At 39.1% G+C, this 16,876-nt stretch overlaps 1 protein-coding gene across 11 annotated transcripts in view; it reads left to right on the forward strand.

The window, feature by feature from the left end:
• The first annotated feature begins 484 nt into the window (after positions 1-484).
• Positions 485-16,876, forward strand: part of auts2a (activator of transcription and developmental regulator AUTS2 a) — a 324,592-nt gene continuing 308,200 nt past the window's right edge. For 9 of the 11 annotated variants that reach the window (XM_061751395.1, XM_061751400.1, XM_061751402.1 and 6 more), the window contains exons 1-2: positions 486-638; positions 3,623-4,351. In XM_061751395.1, coding sequence (XP_061607379.1) covers positions 4,073-4,351 — 279 coding nt within the window. In that variant the 5' untranslated portion in view covers positions 486-638; positions 3,623-4,072. Of the gene's footprint in view, positions 639-3,622; positions 4,352-16,876 lie in introns of those variants that run through there. The other 2 variants (XM_061751398.1, XM_061751406.1) reach the window with 2 other exon arrangements.

Consider the following 16,876-nt stretch of genomic DNA (forward strand, 5'->3'; position numbering starts at 1 on the left):
TTACTCGAGCTTCCTCCCACGTTGTAAACACACGCACGTTAGGTTGATCATGTGCCCGGTGACCAGTCCAGGGTGTATGGGATATCTCACCTGGGACCCTCATGAGGATATTTAGATGGTTTAACATTCCGTGTAAATGCGTCATCTTGACATTCTTGTCTTTCCAGATTCAATAGAAGAGCATTTCAAAGCTTTCATTTTGAATTGCTCAAGAATCAAAAATCATCTACTTTATGAATACATGGGGGGGTTATGTATACATAATACGATGTTCGAAACTTTCCAAAGCGCGTCAGTAACCCAAGTGTGCGTTTTTCATGCCGTCCACCGTCTCCCTCTTTGGAACCCCCCTCCCAAAAAAAGAGCCGCGGATCAAGTGAGGCGAGCACTATTTGCGCCGAGGAGGAAGCGTGTAGCATGTAAAGCGGCACTGCGGCACCGCCGTATCCCTGCGCCCCGGTCCCCGAGTCTCCGGGATCCTGGAAGTCTGAGCGGGGAAGATCCGAGGCTGCTTTGCCTTTGCGGGATCTATTTTGTCCGCTCCAAACCTACTGGTGCTTTATGAATTTTTTTTTTTTTGTATGCAATTGACCGACGGACTGCAACTTATCGGGACGGTCCCTCCCCCACTCGCACGGGTTTGCATTTCTTGGTTTTGCATGACGTGTCTTGGAGAGAGAGTGAGCAAAAAAAAAAAAAAAAAAAAAGAGAGAGAGAGAGAGAGAGGCATGCTTTTGTTGCGTGTGCGGAATATGTTGGAGTGGGAAATGCCGCTCGGGAGGCTGCCGTGGGCTGCGCTGGATTACAGAACCGGATCTGATCTCGATCTCGATTGGCAGCACCAGCTTGGCAGACAAAAAGAGTCTGTGAGCGAACACAAGGGGAACAAGTCTTTTATTAGACCAGGCGGGGGAAAAAACGCTGAAAGCTAGACCAGGTTTCTACTACAGAGCGTTTTATTCATATTTTTTGTAATCATTTTTGTGTGGAGCTATTTGTGCAGTATGCGTGTCATCAGATGGGGCATCCGGTTCAATTCACTGATGCTGGATTTGTGGGAAAGATGCATTTGCTTTTTGGATCATGAGAGCGCATATTTGGAATATTTGGATAGATTTTCTTTTAATGTGGCTTGCTGCATTCCTAAATGCGTGCATGCAGGAGTGGACCTCAATCCCAAATCATACATTTGACTTGGTATTTGTGTTCAAAGTAATAATAATAAATAATAATAATGATAATAAAAAAAAAACATGTTTGAATAACTTTGCAGGATTGCTACACTCCATTACCTGCGCAAAGCAGTAATGAGCCACGTGACATGACAACCTGTGTCCAAGGAGACCATGTAAAGTTAGACTGTCACCCATTGGTTGCGGTGTGTGTGGTGAGGCATTCGAGGTGCAATCCCTCTGCGTGTTGAAGGTGTGCTGGTTCAAAGTAATGCTTTTATTAAAGGCTGCATTTTATTATACACACAGTACAAGTTCTATGATGTAATGATCGGGACACACGCCACTTCAGGGTGTGTTTGAATCGATGCCCAAGTGTATGTAACTGTCACAATAACATAACATAACATGACATGACATGACATAACATGATATGAGCGTTAGTGAAGGTATGTCATGCCAGAGTTTGCTACTTAGTGTTGACACACAGTTAAACCAGACATGATTCATACCCTGGCCAATTTTTAACTTTGAGGTTGTCTTTTTATTGGTTGAATAAGTATCTTCTTGCAGCAAATAGAACAAAAAGTTTGAAAGGAATATTTGCCATTTCCCTGTGATTGGCTGATGAGCAATCCCCGCCTTCCAATCAAAGTCAGCTAGGATAGTTTAGCCACAATCCTAATGAGGGCAAGCGGTACAGAACAATTGAAAGATATTTGCCATTGTCTTCATATCTAACCATCTTGAGGAAACACAATCTTTTTCACCATTCTGAATGATCCTGGTAACCTATGTCATAATTGAAAGCATTGTTTTCCAAACTTGGGCGCAGCGGACCAAAAATAGATCACACTTAACCCTAACCCTTTAATTGATTATGAAGAATATGTACCATTTTTGCAAAGTAGCTTTTCATATTCATGTTTTTTTTTTTAATCATTATTGTTTTTCTTTCAGTATTGTTAGTTTATTGTGTCTGTACAATACAGGTCGATGTCATGGTAATTGACAATTGGTGAATTTTAGTGGGCTTTGGAAGGAGCCACAGTTCTGATTTGGGTCTCGAAAATGTTTGGGGAAACCAAGCATTCTAATCAACTACGGAACTTTGGCGATGTATTTAGAACGCAATCATTTTGGATATTATACTTCAAATGTCAAAATGGGAAAAAAATAAAATCAAAAACATTATATTTATTTTAAAAAATAACATCATATAGTGTATAGTAAGACAGGAGATACCATTCAACAATACGAAAAACACTAACTTAAGACTTGGCGAGTGTGTGAATATTGTTGGTAAATCACAGGAACTCAACAGAAACAGAAACAGAAACAGAACATTCGCTTTACATTCATGAGAGTTGTTTATGTTAATACCGTATAAGTGAGTTGTTGGGTCCAGGGTGACACTGTAGATGAAATAAATGTTGGCTTGATATCGGTCGAATGTGTTAATTGAGTAGAGGCCAGAATACTTTCTAGCAGAGGAGAATTGAGATCACAACCCTGATAGTAGTGCTGGCTTTAAATTGTTAGATGTATCCTTTGATAATAGAGGGCTGCACCATGCTGAATCTGTAAAAAAAAAAAAAAAAAAAAAAAAAAAGAAAGAAATAGCTTCCCGTCTCACTAAAGACTATTTTTGTGTGAAATGTGCCGTTGTGCAAGGTTATTTTACAGATAAATTAACTTAGTATTGCACCTAAATTTCTCACTATATTGATTTGATTCAAGCTGTTTTGTACAGACAGGACACAGCATGAGGTACAACTGCACCATTAAATGAGATTCAATACAAGAGCTGTATTAACAAAGTTGATTGACTCAGATACGAGGGTCACAATATTGATTGACTCAATATTGTGACCCTCATGTGGCTAACCAAGATTTTAGCGACACCTCTCAGTCAGATGCAGTTGCATTTCTAAAGTAACGCAAATAACAGTCAATATAATGTAGTTATAATAATTATCGGATGGTATCTTTTGTTAAGGCAAACATTTTCCCTTATATCGGCTCTCATTACATAGTGCAAGTGGTCATAATGTTGTGAAGGGTCAGTGTAAATAAATCAGCAGCACAGGTTTGTGTTGTACTTGGGTCGCAAACCCGAACGTGTGCTATGAATAAGATACGTCATCGTAAAATCCATTTGGAGTTGAGAACTTTGGCGAAAAGTAAAACCTCAGAGATGATAGCGGAATAGACAAAGACAAAGACATAATGATGTCGTATCAGGTTTTATGGCCTGGGAGATTAAGGAACCAGACGAGACTGTCGCCATCCTCATCGAACATTCATCTTGCATTATGGAGAATGGCACAAACCTGCTGTATAGTCTGCCAGACCTTTTGCAAAACGGCATCATTAACTGAAAAGTGCAGTTGAACTCTGCCGAGTGATCAAGTTGCAAATTGCTTGCGTTCTCTCTCTTTATCCGACAGGAGGGCCAGTTTGCTGTGTTTTCGCAAGAAGAACACGAGAGGAGGGGAGATGCGACGTCACATGTTGAACTCGCCATGGCGGATCGTGATTCCTCAGCAGACTTTTGCTTTAACTTGAAAAACTCCTCCAGTAGCGGAAAGTACATCTTCTCCGTGATTACGCTGTCTAATTGATGATTTTATGGCAGTGTTGTAGGATTTGATGGATTGCCACTGGGGACCGTTACCGGACTTGGAATCTAGCTTGCTTTAGTGACTCAATGCAGGTTTACCTTCCCTGTAAAAGACTTCTTCTGCTGGATATTACATGATTACCTCGGATCCAATATATTGATAATATTCAGTGGGATATCCTCCTCTGGGATTCAAGTGGATTTGGAGCATTTGCAGTAATTGATCCTTGAAGACTTTGCTTTTCATTAAGAGGGGGGGTTTATCAGGATAATTCCTATGAAGGACATGGATGGCCCTCAATCTCGTGGCCTGCGCAAGAAGAAGAAGTCGAGGTCGGAGAGGAATCGGGAAAGGAGATCAAATGGGATAAGCAACACTTATGTTAAGAGCTCTGTCTTTCATTTGTCATCTGACTCGGAGCGAGAAGGAAAGAGGGAGCCCTCCTCATCCCGCCCGAGACCACCACGGAGAAAACGAAAGGAGTCTACTTCTGCTGAGGAGGACATCATTGATGGCTTCTCTATCACGGGGTTTGTGACCTTGGAGGCGCTGGAGGTGAGTTCTACGCAACAAAATGATAAGCCATTGTACTCTCTCTGCGTCTATGTCAATGTCTTGTGTTTCTGGCTTGAATATCTTTGGTATCTATCTGGTACGGCTGTGGGCTGGTCTGACTGGTCCAGGCAGGCGTTTTGACTCCCACCTGCGTAATGTAGCAATTGTGTGGTTGTGGAGTTCAGCAATCTTGCAGTGTTTCTGAGAGACATCTGTTGTTGTGTTCAGTTCTGGATTCATTTTCACAAGAGTTTTCCACCAAAGTGGTACTCCACGTGAGGGATGTTCAGCTGTGCTTGTAGTGGCTCTTATGCGTTTATTTGCTCGCAAGTGAAACAGCTATTTGATCCATGTTACTACAAGTTTAGTCAGAATGCCAGTGATTTATAGGCGTCTGGCTTCTCCTGTGATTGGCACAGGCTGCCTACAAATGACACAGCTCTGAATTATGACTTAGATCAGCAAGGCATTGAGACAGCATGTCAGCATATCTTTCTGTAATGGAATATTACAGTGTGTATGAGTGACAAATTTCTAATTAAGATGTTGTGCTATAAGCTTTCAGAACAGCCCACCTTGGCACAGATAAATACATCTGACATTGTTCCTGAAGATAGTCATACTTTTAAATATGATACGGATTCAATCAATAATGTGATTATTAAAACATGCCGTGGTGCCAAATATGATTTATTTAGAGCCGACATTCTAAACAGTCTCTCCCACTGTTATTAAACAGATCCGTCATGGCTATCTGCTTACAATTGAACTTTTTAGAACATTACAAATAAAAAAGGATAAAGCGGACTCCCTCAAGTATTGAGGGGTGCAGACTCTGCAAAGATTGAATCGTAAAAATAGAAATTGAGGAGGGAAGTTTGTGGAGAACATAACCGAGTGGAGTGCTGCCTATGTGTTTGCTTGACCAGATTCTTAACATTTGCCGAATCGATTATTATGCTCAAATATAAAAGAATTGTTGTTGTTCATGGCCATGCCTCCACGAAGTTTCATGGAGACTGGTTACGTAGATTTTACCTAATCCTACTAACTAACTAACTAACTAACTAACTAACTAACTAACTAACTAACTAACTAACTAACGAACTAACTCTCCTCTGCACTTGATTGTGCTTGGTGGAAGTAGAGTTAGTAAATGCTTTGTTTTTTCCTTTTTTGGTACATTGTTGTCTTTTGTTAAAAATGAAGATAAAACCCCTAATGTTTTTACTTGATGATTCATTTGGTCATACAAATGTAAAAAAACCATAAGACTGAAGTCTTGTCTTACTGTTATTAATTTTCATTTCAACAAATTCATACAGCTCTTGGCTATGTTTTTAAAAAATGGCTATTTGGTTGGATTTTTCTTTGAGAGACTTGTTTTTTACATCCAGAACGTTCACATTTGCATACGTTGTACAGCTGAGTAGTTTCTTTGTTTCTATCAGATAGGAAACAAAGTTTCTAACTTCACAAGGTCAGGTTTCCAGGGATGACACAGCCTGACTTGCATTTTCTTATCAATGCCGTGCGATACCAGTCTCGTTTCATTGGTGTGACCAAATCTCAGGGATCTGAGCATTTGCATTTGTCCTCACTGTATCATTATGGTAGTCAGATTAAGATATTTTCACAGGAGGCTTTTTACAATGTCCTTTTCAAGTCATAGACCTTTTGTGTGAACTTGCTTTCATAGTTCTTTCTGCCCGTGTTATCCTTTTTGGTATTTCAGTATTTTTTTTTCAGTTTAATGACAGACATAGAGTCAATTGGCTTTAGTGACGAGCGTTTTAGTTTGAAAGGTTATGTATGGTATTATACTGAGCCACAAAAATACTGACCTATTCAGGTTTGCTTTTATTCCTCAATGCCTTACTTCTTTTGCCACAATCACTGCAGTAAGGTGTCAATTTCCAGTTGTTGAAAAAGCCAATTTTCATTCTAGTTTCTCAATATTATAACAGTGCAGAAAAGATCAAGCTGTAGATGTTGAAGGAATTTACTACACTCAAATCTAATAAAGACTAAAAAAGCTAATTATAACAGATTAAATGGCTATATATATATATATATATATATATATATATATGTATATATATATATATATATATACACTTATAATTTATACTTACATATATATAATAGGAATAATAATTGTTATTTTCAAAAATGATTTTGAATAGTAGCGCACGGTGGACGTAGCTAGATAGCTGGGATAGGCTCCAGCACGCCACCAACCCGAGTGAGGAAAAGCAGTACAGAAAATGGATGGATTTTGAATAACTACTATATTATTTAAAGCCATTTTGAAAATAATATGTATCATTCCTGGGACCAAGCATACTTGCCAAGCTTGTAACGGAGGAGGGTCATTATTCATCTTACAACACACAGTCATGGTTCCACACACACACAAAAAAAAGATCACTAAACGCTTATTTCAATGTTGGCAGAAACAGCGATGAAAAAGCAATGTTTAGCATCAACTATTGGTTCTTTTTTTTCATTTGTAAATATATTTTCAATTGGGCACCGCAAAGCATGCTGGGAGTAGCAAGGCTTTCACCGTCGTTACAACATATATTCTTCGCATATTACCGCAGTTCACAGCGTCAATTCCTAATTATTCTAGTAAATTTGATTTTAATTTACCATGTGAAAATACAGGAGTAGGAAAATACCGCTGACTCGTCCCTCTCAACCTGAAGAAGTGTAGGTGCAGAGGCGGAGCTCAATTAAATGCTTCCCTGAAAAGTTAATCTAACACCATGTGATCAACTCTGTGAAATAACATCTACTCTGGACACCGTTTAAATCTGAAAATGTTACACATTGGGAGTTCAAATCACCTGCCAAAAAATGTAATCCTGAAATGTTAACACTCCAAGTTTTGCTGTGTACAGAGCTGTGCACAAGCATACCACAGCACCAGTAGCTCCTGTTTGGATGAAGTTAAATTCTGATGAGGTCAGACCCCTGGAGGAACATACTAGTGCTTTCCATCTGTCACCACCATGCTGGAGTGACACTGCTCCCAGGCCTTCTTTTCATGTGCGTGCTTATATATTCGCTAAGCATTTTCCTCTTTTCTTTGCAATGTCACTTACAACTGCCTCGTCCAAGATGAAATGATTTTGATATTCAAATAGCATGCGGTGCTAGTTATTGTTTGGACAAGGTCTTTATGCATTGGACTCCAGCTTGAACTGAATTTTGGAAATTGGCTTGGGCTAGCCCCCGATGAAGTACACTGCTGATTTTTGCAGTGTTTGGTTTTCCCTTATCTGCACTAATAATACACAATATCTCATTCTAACGTATACATTACATTTACTGTACAGTGTAATCATTCAGAAATAGCGCTCAAGGTTTTTTTTTTTTTGGTCAAATGCACATCCCTATATTTATTATACAATACTTAATGACTGGCTTGTTTTGCTTTTCCCCCCAATTACATTCCTTTTGTCAGCGTGGAAAGTCTTTTATCATGAATGGAAAGTCTCTTGACAAATAAACAAAATGAAGTATGTCTCGCTGCACTGCTCATTACAAATTAGTTATTTTGCTATGCTTTGCAATTTATTACGGATGTCCAGAAAACAAGTAGGTACAAGGTCCTAGCATCTACAAATAGCTTAACAGTCTATAAAGGCACTTAATGACTGTTGTCACTTTTGAATGGAAGGCTAATGAACCTAGCACCTCATGGCTACCACCCATGCAGTGGTTAAATACTGTTTACCAGAAGTGATACGAAAGGGAAATGTCTAATGGCGCACTCGCATGAGGAATTCAGTGCATTGCTTGTGCATGCTTGACTCCTAAAGTCCAGCTTGTTAATAACCGCAGGTTGGAAGCGGGTAGCTGGAGCATGGTACATTTGTATAAGGACGAGAACACAGTTTAGATGTCATAGAATCAGTGCAGGTGGCACAGTGGAGCAGTTCCGAAAATGGATGGATGGATCGATGCAACCATTCGTCCTGCAAGTTATGAATGATGGTTGCCACTTTGCATAACAGAAATAACCACAATGACTGAAAATAATCTATCTTTAGCCCAGTGTTAATCTGCCCTAAATGTTTTCGAGAAGCTCAATGCCAGTGTCTCTTCTATTGTGGATCTTTGTATTTTACCTTTTGATGAAAATTAAGATTAATGAATGAGATTCAACAGTTTTGAATAATCAAACGTCGGAATAATGAATAATTAGTTTGGTTTATTAGGGAAAATAAGTTTCCTTTATGTTGAAGTATTTGATGACTCGGGGATAGTACAATGGAACCTCAATAAAACGGACAGCGATATAACAGATAGCTGATAAAATGAATTGTCGGGACTAAACAATGTGTCTAAAAATTGTTTCCATTTGTCACTTAAAATGCCGTTTGTCAAAGTCTGTTAGTCCCAGAATTGTCCACTCTTGCTTACTGGCAGTGTGGCGCAATGCAGATGTTAGATTTATTTACAATACCTTTGTACTGTACTGTGCTTTTAGGCCACGAAAAAAACTACAAAACAATAAGTTGTTACTGTATAGTAATATGGGTGCATATGGTTTCCAAAAAAGTGGAACACACACAATGGAACACACAATCAGCCAAATCGGACGACCCCCGACGACCCCCATGGATGGATGGAACTTTTACTGTAGTTACTGATGGTGTATTGGTTGACTCGGCTGACGGGCCGCGCTGTTTCCATTCCCATTCAGTGACCATGTGAATGGTTGCCTCCTTGTGCCATTCGATTTGACTCTTGAGCAGTCCAGGGTGTAGTCTGCCTTTTGCCTGAAGTCAGCTGGGATAGGATCCAGCCCCCCCCCCCCCCCCCCCCCCCCCGCAACCCTGAACAGGAAAAGCGGTATAGAAAATGGACGGATGGAACTTACTGAGCAAAGACAAGCATGCATTGTGCCATCTTTTGATGAGCAAAACCCTACATTTGAGGTTGGACGAAAGGACTAAATGCACGATAAAAGTAATATTTTTCTCGTTTTGTTACCGTGTTGTGTTTGGATTTCCTCCCTCTGCAAAGCACTCTGAGCACACACACGTCTTTGGCCATTTGAATGCTGTTATTTCCATTTTTACTTTTGCATGGCTGTCCTATGGTGCTCAGGAGGGCAGTTTTAAAAAATATTTTTATTATTAGGTCTTACTTAACCCAAGAAATGACAACGATAAATGCAGGAGTGATCCTTAATTCCTCTCAGATCAGAGTACACAACTGCAGCTGGCCTTTTCAAGGAGCTGGACTGGAAGCTCATTTTTGGCACGAGAAGCAACAATTAAAGCTCTTGAAGCCAAATTATGCACACTCTCTTCCCATAGTTTTGCACATTTCCCTTGAAACTAATATATAATCACTATATGCCACCTATGTGTTATCATGAGCCATGTTAATATCACAACGCACAGTAAATCCTGACGAGTTTCATAGCTTTGCAGCTACTCCAAAAAAAAATTAAAAATTGCATTGGTCAGTTTACTCATCAGGATAATCCAGCAATTAGAAGTAGGGTTGGGCATCGTTTGAATTTGAGCGATTCCGGTCCCGATTCCGGTTCCTTATTTCGATTCCGGTTCCAAACGATTCTCGATTCCGATTCTTTTAGGGGGCTGGGTCAAAAAAGTTTGCATGGTTTAAATAAAGGGTGTCCAAATTATGAACATCCATTTTCTTAAGCAGCCCGCAGCATAGACTAAAATGAACATTTGACTCGGCGTTCTTTAGAACCAGTACCAATATCAAACCTATGAACTAAAAGGCAACATTAAAGCAACATTTTTGCTCATCAGATCAGCCAGTGTCGTATTTGTTGCACTGGGCTTTTGTATTTTCGCGTTGAGGGGCTGCGGATCGAGGCCCTGGTTGTGGTCCCAGCGGAACCGTGAAGCACACGTAACATCGGCGACAAGAGTTGATTCACTAGTACATCTTGTATTAATTAGGAAATGTGCCTACAATTATGTAATTTGTTTACGGATGTTAATGTTAAATGTATTAAGCGATGGATCGATGTTAGGGATTATGTCACAACACTGAATGAGCTAACTTCAAATTCAGAAATAAAAACAAAAATATTGTACTTAATATTTTCCTGGAGGATGCATTTGGGATTAGCCTTTGAAGTTGGTAATAGTGAACAATGAAGTGAAACAGACAATGATTTTAGTCAATTCTTTTCGAAAGTGAGTGCTTAAAGAGGAGGATGCTACTCATGTGGCACAGCTTGAAGCTGGCATCAGGTGCAGGTGGAGATGGGCCTGGCGTGTTATAACGCTACTCAAGCGAGGGGCACACAATATATAGGAATACTGCATCCTATGCATGTGACTGAGCATATTTCTAGGCATTGCATTTGCTTATATTATACAAAGGGCTGATAACCATTATTAACTATCAAGAAACAGTAATTAAAGTAATTTTATGACACAGCTACAGTACGTGCATGACCACTCGTGCCGGGCCATAGCCCACCTCTTCGAAATTTGCCAAACGAGAGGAACTGTACTAAACTTGCACATGCATCACAGCACTCACCAAAGAGAAGAGCACTTTAGGTGTCAAGTGGGCTGAAGCATGTTAGATCTGTTGTCCTGTTGACCAGGCCAAAAGCACTCACCAGCATTTTCAACTAAAATTTTATTAATTTATTTTCAAGTCTCTTGTATTCGTTTCACTGCGTGTCTTGGCTTAGCAGCCCCAGTCGCTTCAAGGTTAATTTCTTTAACGGTCCAATCAGATTCCAGCTTCTATGTGTAGTGGCATATGAATGTGATCTTCCAAGGGCCTTTAAGACTCAAGATTGCTGGCCAATGCCAAATACACACAATATAAATGTTTTTTTTTTTTTTTTTTTAACAATCTGAACCAATCAAATTTCAGAATAAATAAACTGCACCACATAGCAGGACCCCGGTGATGCTAGAATTGTCTGTCCTCTGATTGATTTAGAGCTACTCCAGTGGTTTAAGTTATAGGAATAAGTTGTTTGGCTGCTGAGAGAAGGCCCACGTCCAAAATGCATCCCCCGCCACTGCTTTACACAAGATTTGACGTCACCAAATAATATAATGCTTGTTGCTGATCCACTCAGAAGTAGGGATGAAGTCAGTCAATTACAAAAACCTCTAATGCCTTGATTGCAGGCTTCACATCATATTGCTTGTCACGATTAGGTTATTTCGAAGGCAAGGCAAAAACGTGGAGGACCCAAGTGCAAGGAAGCAGGAAGGCAAGGCAGGAGTGCGGGAGTCTCAAAAAATTATATTTAATCTCCAAAAAAGGGCAAACAAGGAACATGGATGAAGCAAATTAAACAAAGTCCCACAATAGACAACCAAAGTAACAAAGAAACACTTGAATAAATCAAAAATGGAAACAAAACGACTGGTGAGTAAGACGTGGAACAGACAGGCACAACGAAACCTGACAATGACAACGAACCGACCAGAACTGAAAGAAACCAGGGAACTAAATACAAACAAATTGACGAGACGAGGAACACCTGGACAAGACACGAGTGGCGGGAGAGAGCTGATTGGTCGACACAAGGTAGGTTGACGAGAACAGGTGGACACAATAACTAAACGAGCACACGACAAGCATGGAACACAGGAAAACATGGAACAAAACTACACAACCCAACCCAAAACACAGACCATGACAGTGCTATTGTATATAAAGTGTCTGCAAGAAGAAATAGGTTTGTTGTGGTCATGAAAACATTAAGGACAATTTTTCTTTTCCCCCATTCATTTACAGAGTTAACTCCAATTTGTTTTGCAGTCTTCTGTAACAAACAATAGAAACCGATGTCCTGATGCATCTTGCGTCAATTTCTTTTGTACTGTGTAAGGACTGACTGCTTTTAAAACAGCATTCGTAACGACCCATGTTTGTATGATTAAAATAAATTTTATCATTATTAACGATGGCAGTGTATAAATTAGAACATACAGTAGCAAATGCCAACAAATGTGTGTATTCAAATTTGTGGCATTATTCAATATTCATTTTATTTGCATTAGCCTCCAACACATTATTGTCGCACACAAATCAATTCAAATTACACATTACTAACGAAATGTATCACATGCTTAGTCTCGCCACGTGAGGTCACGTCGTTGAGGAGTGGGGTGGGCACCTTCCTCAGAGCCTCAATGACACAAAGACGTTTACTGTAGATTCAGACATCATCAATTATCAGACTGACATATTTTGCACTTAAGCTGGTCTAAGTCATTATTATCTTATTATTGCATCAGTTTCATAGTTTATGGCAGTAAATAAAAAAAAAAAAAAAAAAAAATATATATATATATATATATATATATATATATAAAACAAACAGACCACTGAGAAATAGCAGTAATAACAACTTTAACATTATGTCACAGTGGACGCAAAGTTGGACCTGAAAGCAGACTCAACAAAAACTAAAGAAATCAAACTGAATTTATTGAACCAAGGAAGCACGTTAAATGTGAGAAACAGGACTGAGTAATGGATGAAAAACGATGACAAGACCTGACAACGGAAGGAATGATACCTGAAAGAGAAATAAACACAAGGAATATATGTAACTACACAAGCTAGAAGAGACACAAAATGAAAATGAGATTTACATTCAGCCACGAACGAACATACGGTTAGTACTGTCAGATTAAACGAAGAACATCGGAGTAATGAGAAACACTTCAAAACAAATGATTAAGATGGAGGTAAGCAGTACAATAAATTGGCGCCTTCCTTCTGCTGCGTCTAAATACCCTGCTGATGATAATTGACAGCAGGTGCGACGCAGGAGGCTCCGTCCGCTAACACTTGACAAGAACACTGCGGATACAAAAACCAACGTGGCATAGCAGTCAGGCAGAGAAACAGGAACGTAACACAGTAGGCCCAAGAGCAAGAACAGTATAATGATGGAAGAAAAAGCAAATGAGCTATGCACAATTGCACATGCAGCCACTGATATCATTTGTTAAAAGTCATTTTGACCAAAATCACACTGCATGTTTTCATTTGTAGTTGTTAACACTGTACCTTACTTCTAGTTGGCGGGTCAAAGTCGTGTTTTACAATGTAGTGCACTGAACAAAATTACAGTCTGTAACCATTTTAGGTGGCAAACTCTAGGTTTGTGAAACACTGCTTGAAAGGCAGCAAGCCCAGTGCATTCTGCTGTCTGTTTATAATTTGATTGAACAAAAGGAAATATCGCAGTTGTTTCCATTGCTCTTGTCAACATTTCTCATTGTTTTATTGTCTAGATTATAGATTATAGTTTATATGTAAGGTCTCAGTTTTAAATTTGTGTCAAAGCCACACTCAACCTGGGAGTATGGCACTTTCAAACAACTGCAGCACCAGGGTCGATTAAAGCAGTCATCGCAGTGCATGTGGGTGGTATCAAGTGAAGAGCTCAATGAAATGATAATAGGTGCATTGGTATGTTGTCAGACCTTCAAATAACAAATATTGGTTTTTTAATTGTTAGCTATTGACCTTTAAAGTACAACAGTAGTCCTCTGCCTCAGTGTAATTAAGTCAATAAAGTGTTTTTTCTCTTATATGTCCAAATGAAGATGATAAATTGCCATTGAACGGTCTGCTATTCTGTTCTCCCGTGTTAGCCGTAGTATGATACTGTTGGCAACATTTCAAAACAGCATTTCAAAAACAATTGATTTTCTCTGCGCAGTTCTAAGAAACCTGCCTGAGGGAGAATGTGTAAGTGCAGCCAGAGAAGAGCGCATAGATTGATGCTTCAGTATAAGAAAGGGGGTAATTTGAAATCAAATGTATTCACAGCTTGTTTTTAAAGGATGAAAAAAAAAAGGCACATTTCAAACAATTAAGAGTGAAATATCAGGCCGGGGTTTCCTAATCCTTTGGTCACAGACACATACACACAGCCTGTGGATAACCGACTGTTGATCCTGCATGTTTCTTGACAGTAATATCTAATATTCATTTAGTAGTATTTTTGACATATCAGTAACACTGAAACAGTGATGTATGATGTGCAATAATGTGTCGTGACAGCATTCTGTCATGACTGACATGGTAATGAAATATATTTTCTCCTTTATTATAATAGCTTAATATCAAAGCCGTGACTACAATCAGTTACAGACTAACTTTGTGTTGTGACTCATAAAGATGTAATAAAGACTAGTTTAGAGCATCTGGATCATCTGCACAGATTTATGTCCGGAAATGTCCATTTAAGATCATCCGCCAATTGTTACTCTGAGTTGTTAAATTCATATAGTTTCCTGAATAATTCCCTATAAAGCAGAGCACAATGTGGCATTTGCATTCCCAAGTGTACTGTACAACTGAGTAACAGGATAACGCCATCTGTCTCTAGTTTGAGAAACAGATTCCTTTTGAGTGCTCAACTGGCTCAACTAAATAATATCATCATATCCCAGTCTCATCTTCTTATAAGTGGGGAGATTAGCATAGCCTGGAAACATAACCAATAAAGGAAATATCTTTTGGCCTTTTATTCCTTCAAACATGCTTGTTCGGAATCAGAATCATCTTTATTTTCCCAAGTATGTCAAAAACACATAAGGAATTTGTCTCGGGTCGTTGGAGCCGCTCGAGTGCGACAACAGTCATTCAATTGACAGAGAATACTTTTGAGACATAAAGACATAAAAAACACAGTCACTGAGAAATAAAACGTCACCAGTAATGTGGTAATGCCGGTACAATTCTTGTTCTTGACAATTGTGCAAAAAGATGCAGTCCTCTAGCAATTAGAGCAGTTTGAAATGACTAATAGAACAATAGTCCGGTGCAATGACAATTGTGCAAAGGGCGCAGAGACTTCAAGAAATTGATGCAGTTTAAAGTGATTAGTAGTGTGATAATCTGGGACAATGTTGATTGTGCAAATGTTGCAGATGCTACTCAGGCACAAGAGTGGTCAGTATTGGTCAACAACAGATATGCAAATGGTGCTAGCATTAACGGTTGTACGTAAACATGCCGGCGTTCTGTCGTATCATGCTCTAAAGTTTCGGTGTGTGTGAAGTAATTTAATTACAATAAAGTAATTTAATTACAGTAAGTTAGCACCCATTATTTCTGTCATGTTGTAATGTTGGTTTGACCTGACTGATTAGAATACATGACCTGACTAGAGAATAAGATAATCAGTATACAGTACACAAGTACATATATCCAGTAGATGAACAAGTCATTTAAATAGACACATTGCTCCATCTTGTGATCGGATCGGTGATCGGTTATTGTTTTTGTTTTTAACTCGCTGATCGGTCCCAAAAATCCTGATCGTGGGAAGCCTAGTGAAAATCAAACACACAGTATAACACGTACAGTATATGGACTTTTTGCATCTTGTTTTTTTTTTTTTTTTTTTCCACATTCGTCATCATCAATTTATACCAAACAAAAATAAACTGTTATTTAGTAAAGCGTAAAAACTTTAATGTATGTGTAGGGAGATAACTGCAAATGGCTGGGAAGTAAATCAGCTGACTTTGTAGACTTGTGTGACGTCATGCTGCTGAGAGCTTGACCTCCACGTTTATGTACAACTGTAGACTTATTTTTCCTGAAATTGTTCGACTTTAGGGGCATTCAACTTTAGGGGTTCCACTATTATTTTCTTTCATGGCATTTGCCGTCATTGTGTGAACCGGTGAATTTGAATACATTAGATGGATACCTGATGTTGGATCTCATTAGATTGTTCCGATTGATCGAATTGTTTTATTGTTCCTCAGTTGGCATTGCTGGGCTATGTTATGTTTTTTTTTACAACACAGGTGTTATCTTTCCCCTCTGGTTTGTTATTATGTTGCCTCAGTTGACAACCTCTTCAGCTGTTACAAACATGTGGTGGATGATTGGAGTGTAACAGCAAAGAGCAGAAGGCTATAAACACAGGTTTTAGCTTTCATGCTACTCTGAACAGTTTACAATGATTTTTATGTTGGATAGGAATTGCATATACTATATTTGTGGATGTTCATGGCTGAGCTCATAAACACTCAAGTTACGTCGCTCCCCTCATGTCAGTCATCGAGGGGGGAAACTGACAGCGGTGCATTCACATGAACTCAGGCAAAACAAATAGGTGTGCAGCAAGGGATTTGCAACAAGCAGCATCAATGTTCCGAGTTGACATACAACAGAAGGATTGGGACCTTGGGATGTTAGAGCCAGACAGGGGCGTTCAGTCTGTACACACTACATCACACTATTAAATATTTACAATCTCTGATATTTGAGCTACAGAAGTGTTAATGTGTTGTTAGTAGCTTTCTACATTTACATTTCAGTGTTTATTGTCTCATTGACACCGACACCAAGAAAAACCCTCCACTCAGAACATTTCTCCGAGGTCACAAAGCACATTTTGATGACCTGAGTTGTCAAATTCTGCTCTCTCTGAAATTTAGGAATGATAACTTACAACATTTTACACTCCCTTTAAGCAGCACTTTATGTGTATACCCGAATTGTCAGATA

The sequence above is a fragment of the Phyllopteryx taeniolatus genome, chromosome 17 (assembly GCF_024500385.1).
Source record: "Phyllopteryx taeniolatus isolate TA_2022b chromosome 17, UOR_Ptae_1.2, whole genome shotgun sequence".
NCBI lineage: Eukaryota > Metazoa > Chordata > Actinopteri > Syngnathiformes > Syngnathidae > Phyllopteryx > Phyllopteryx taeniolatus.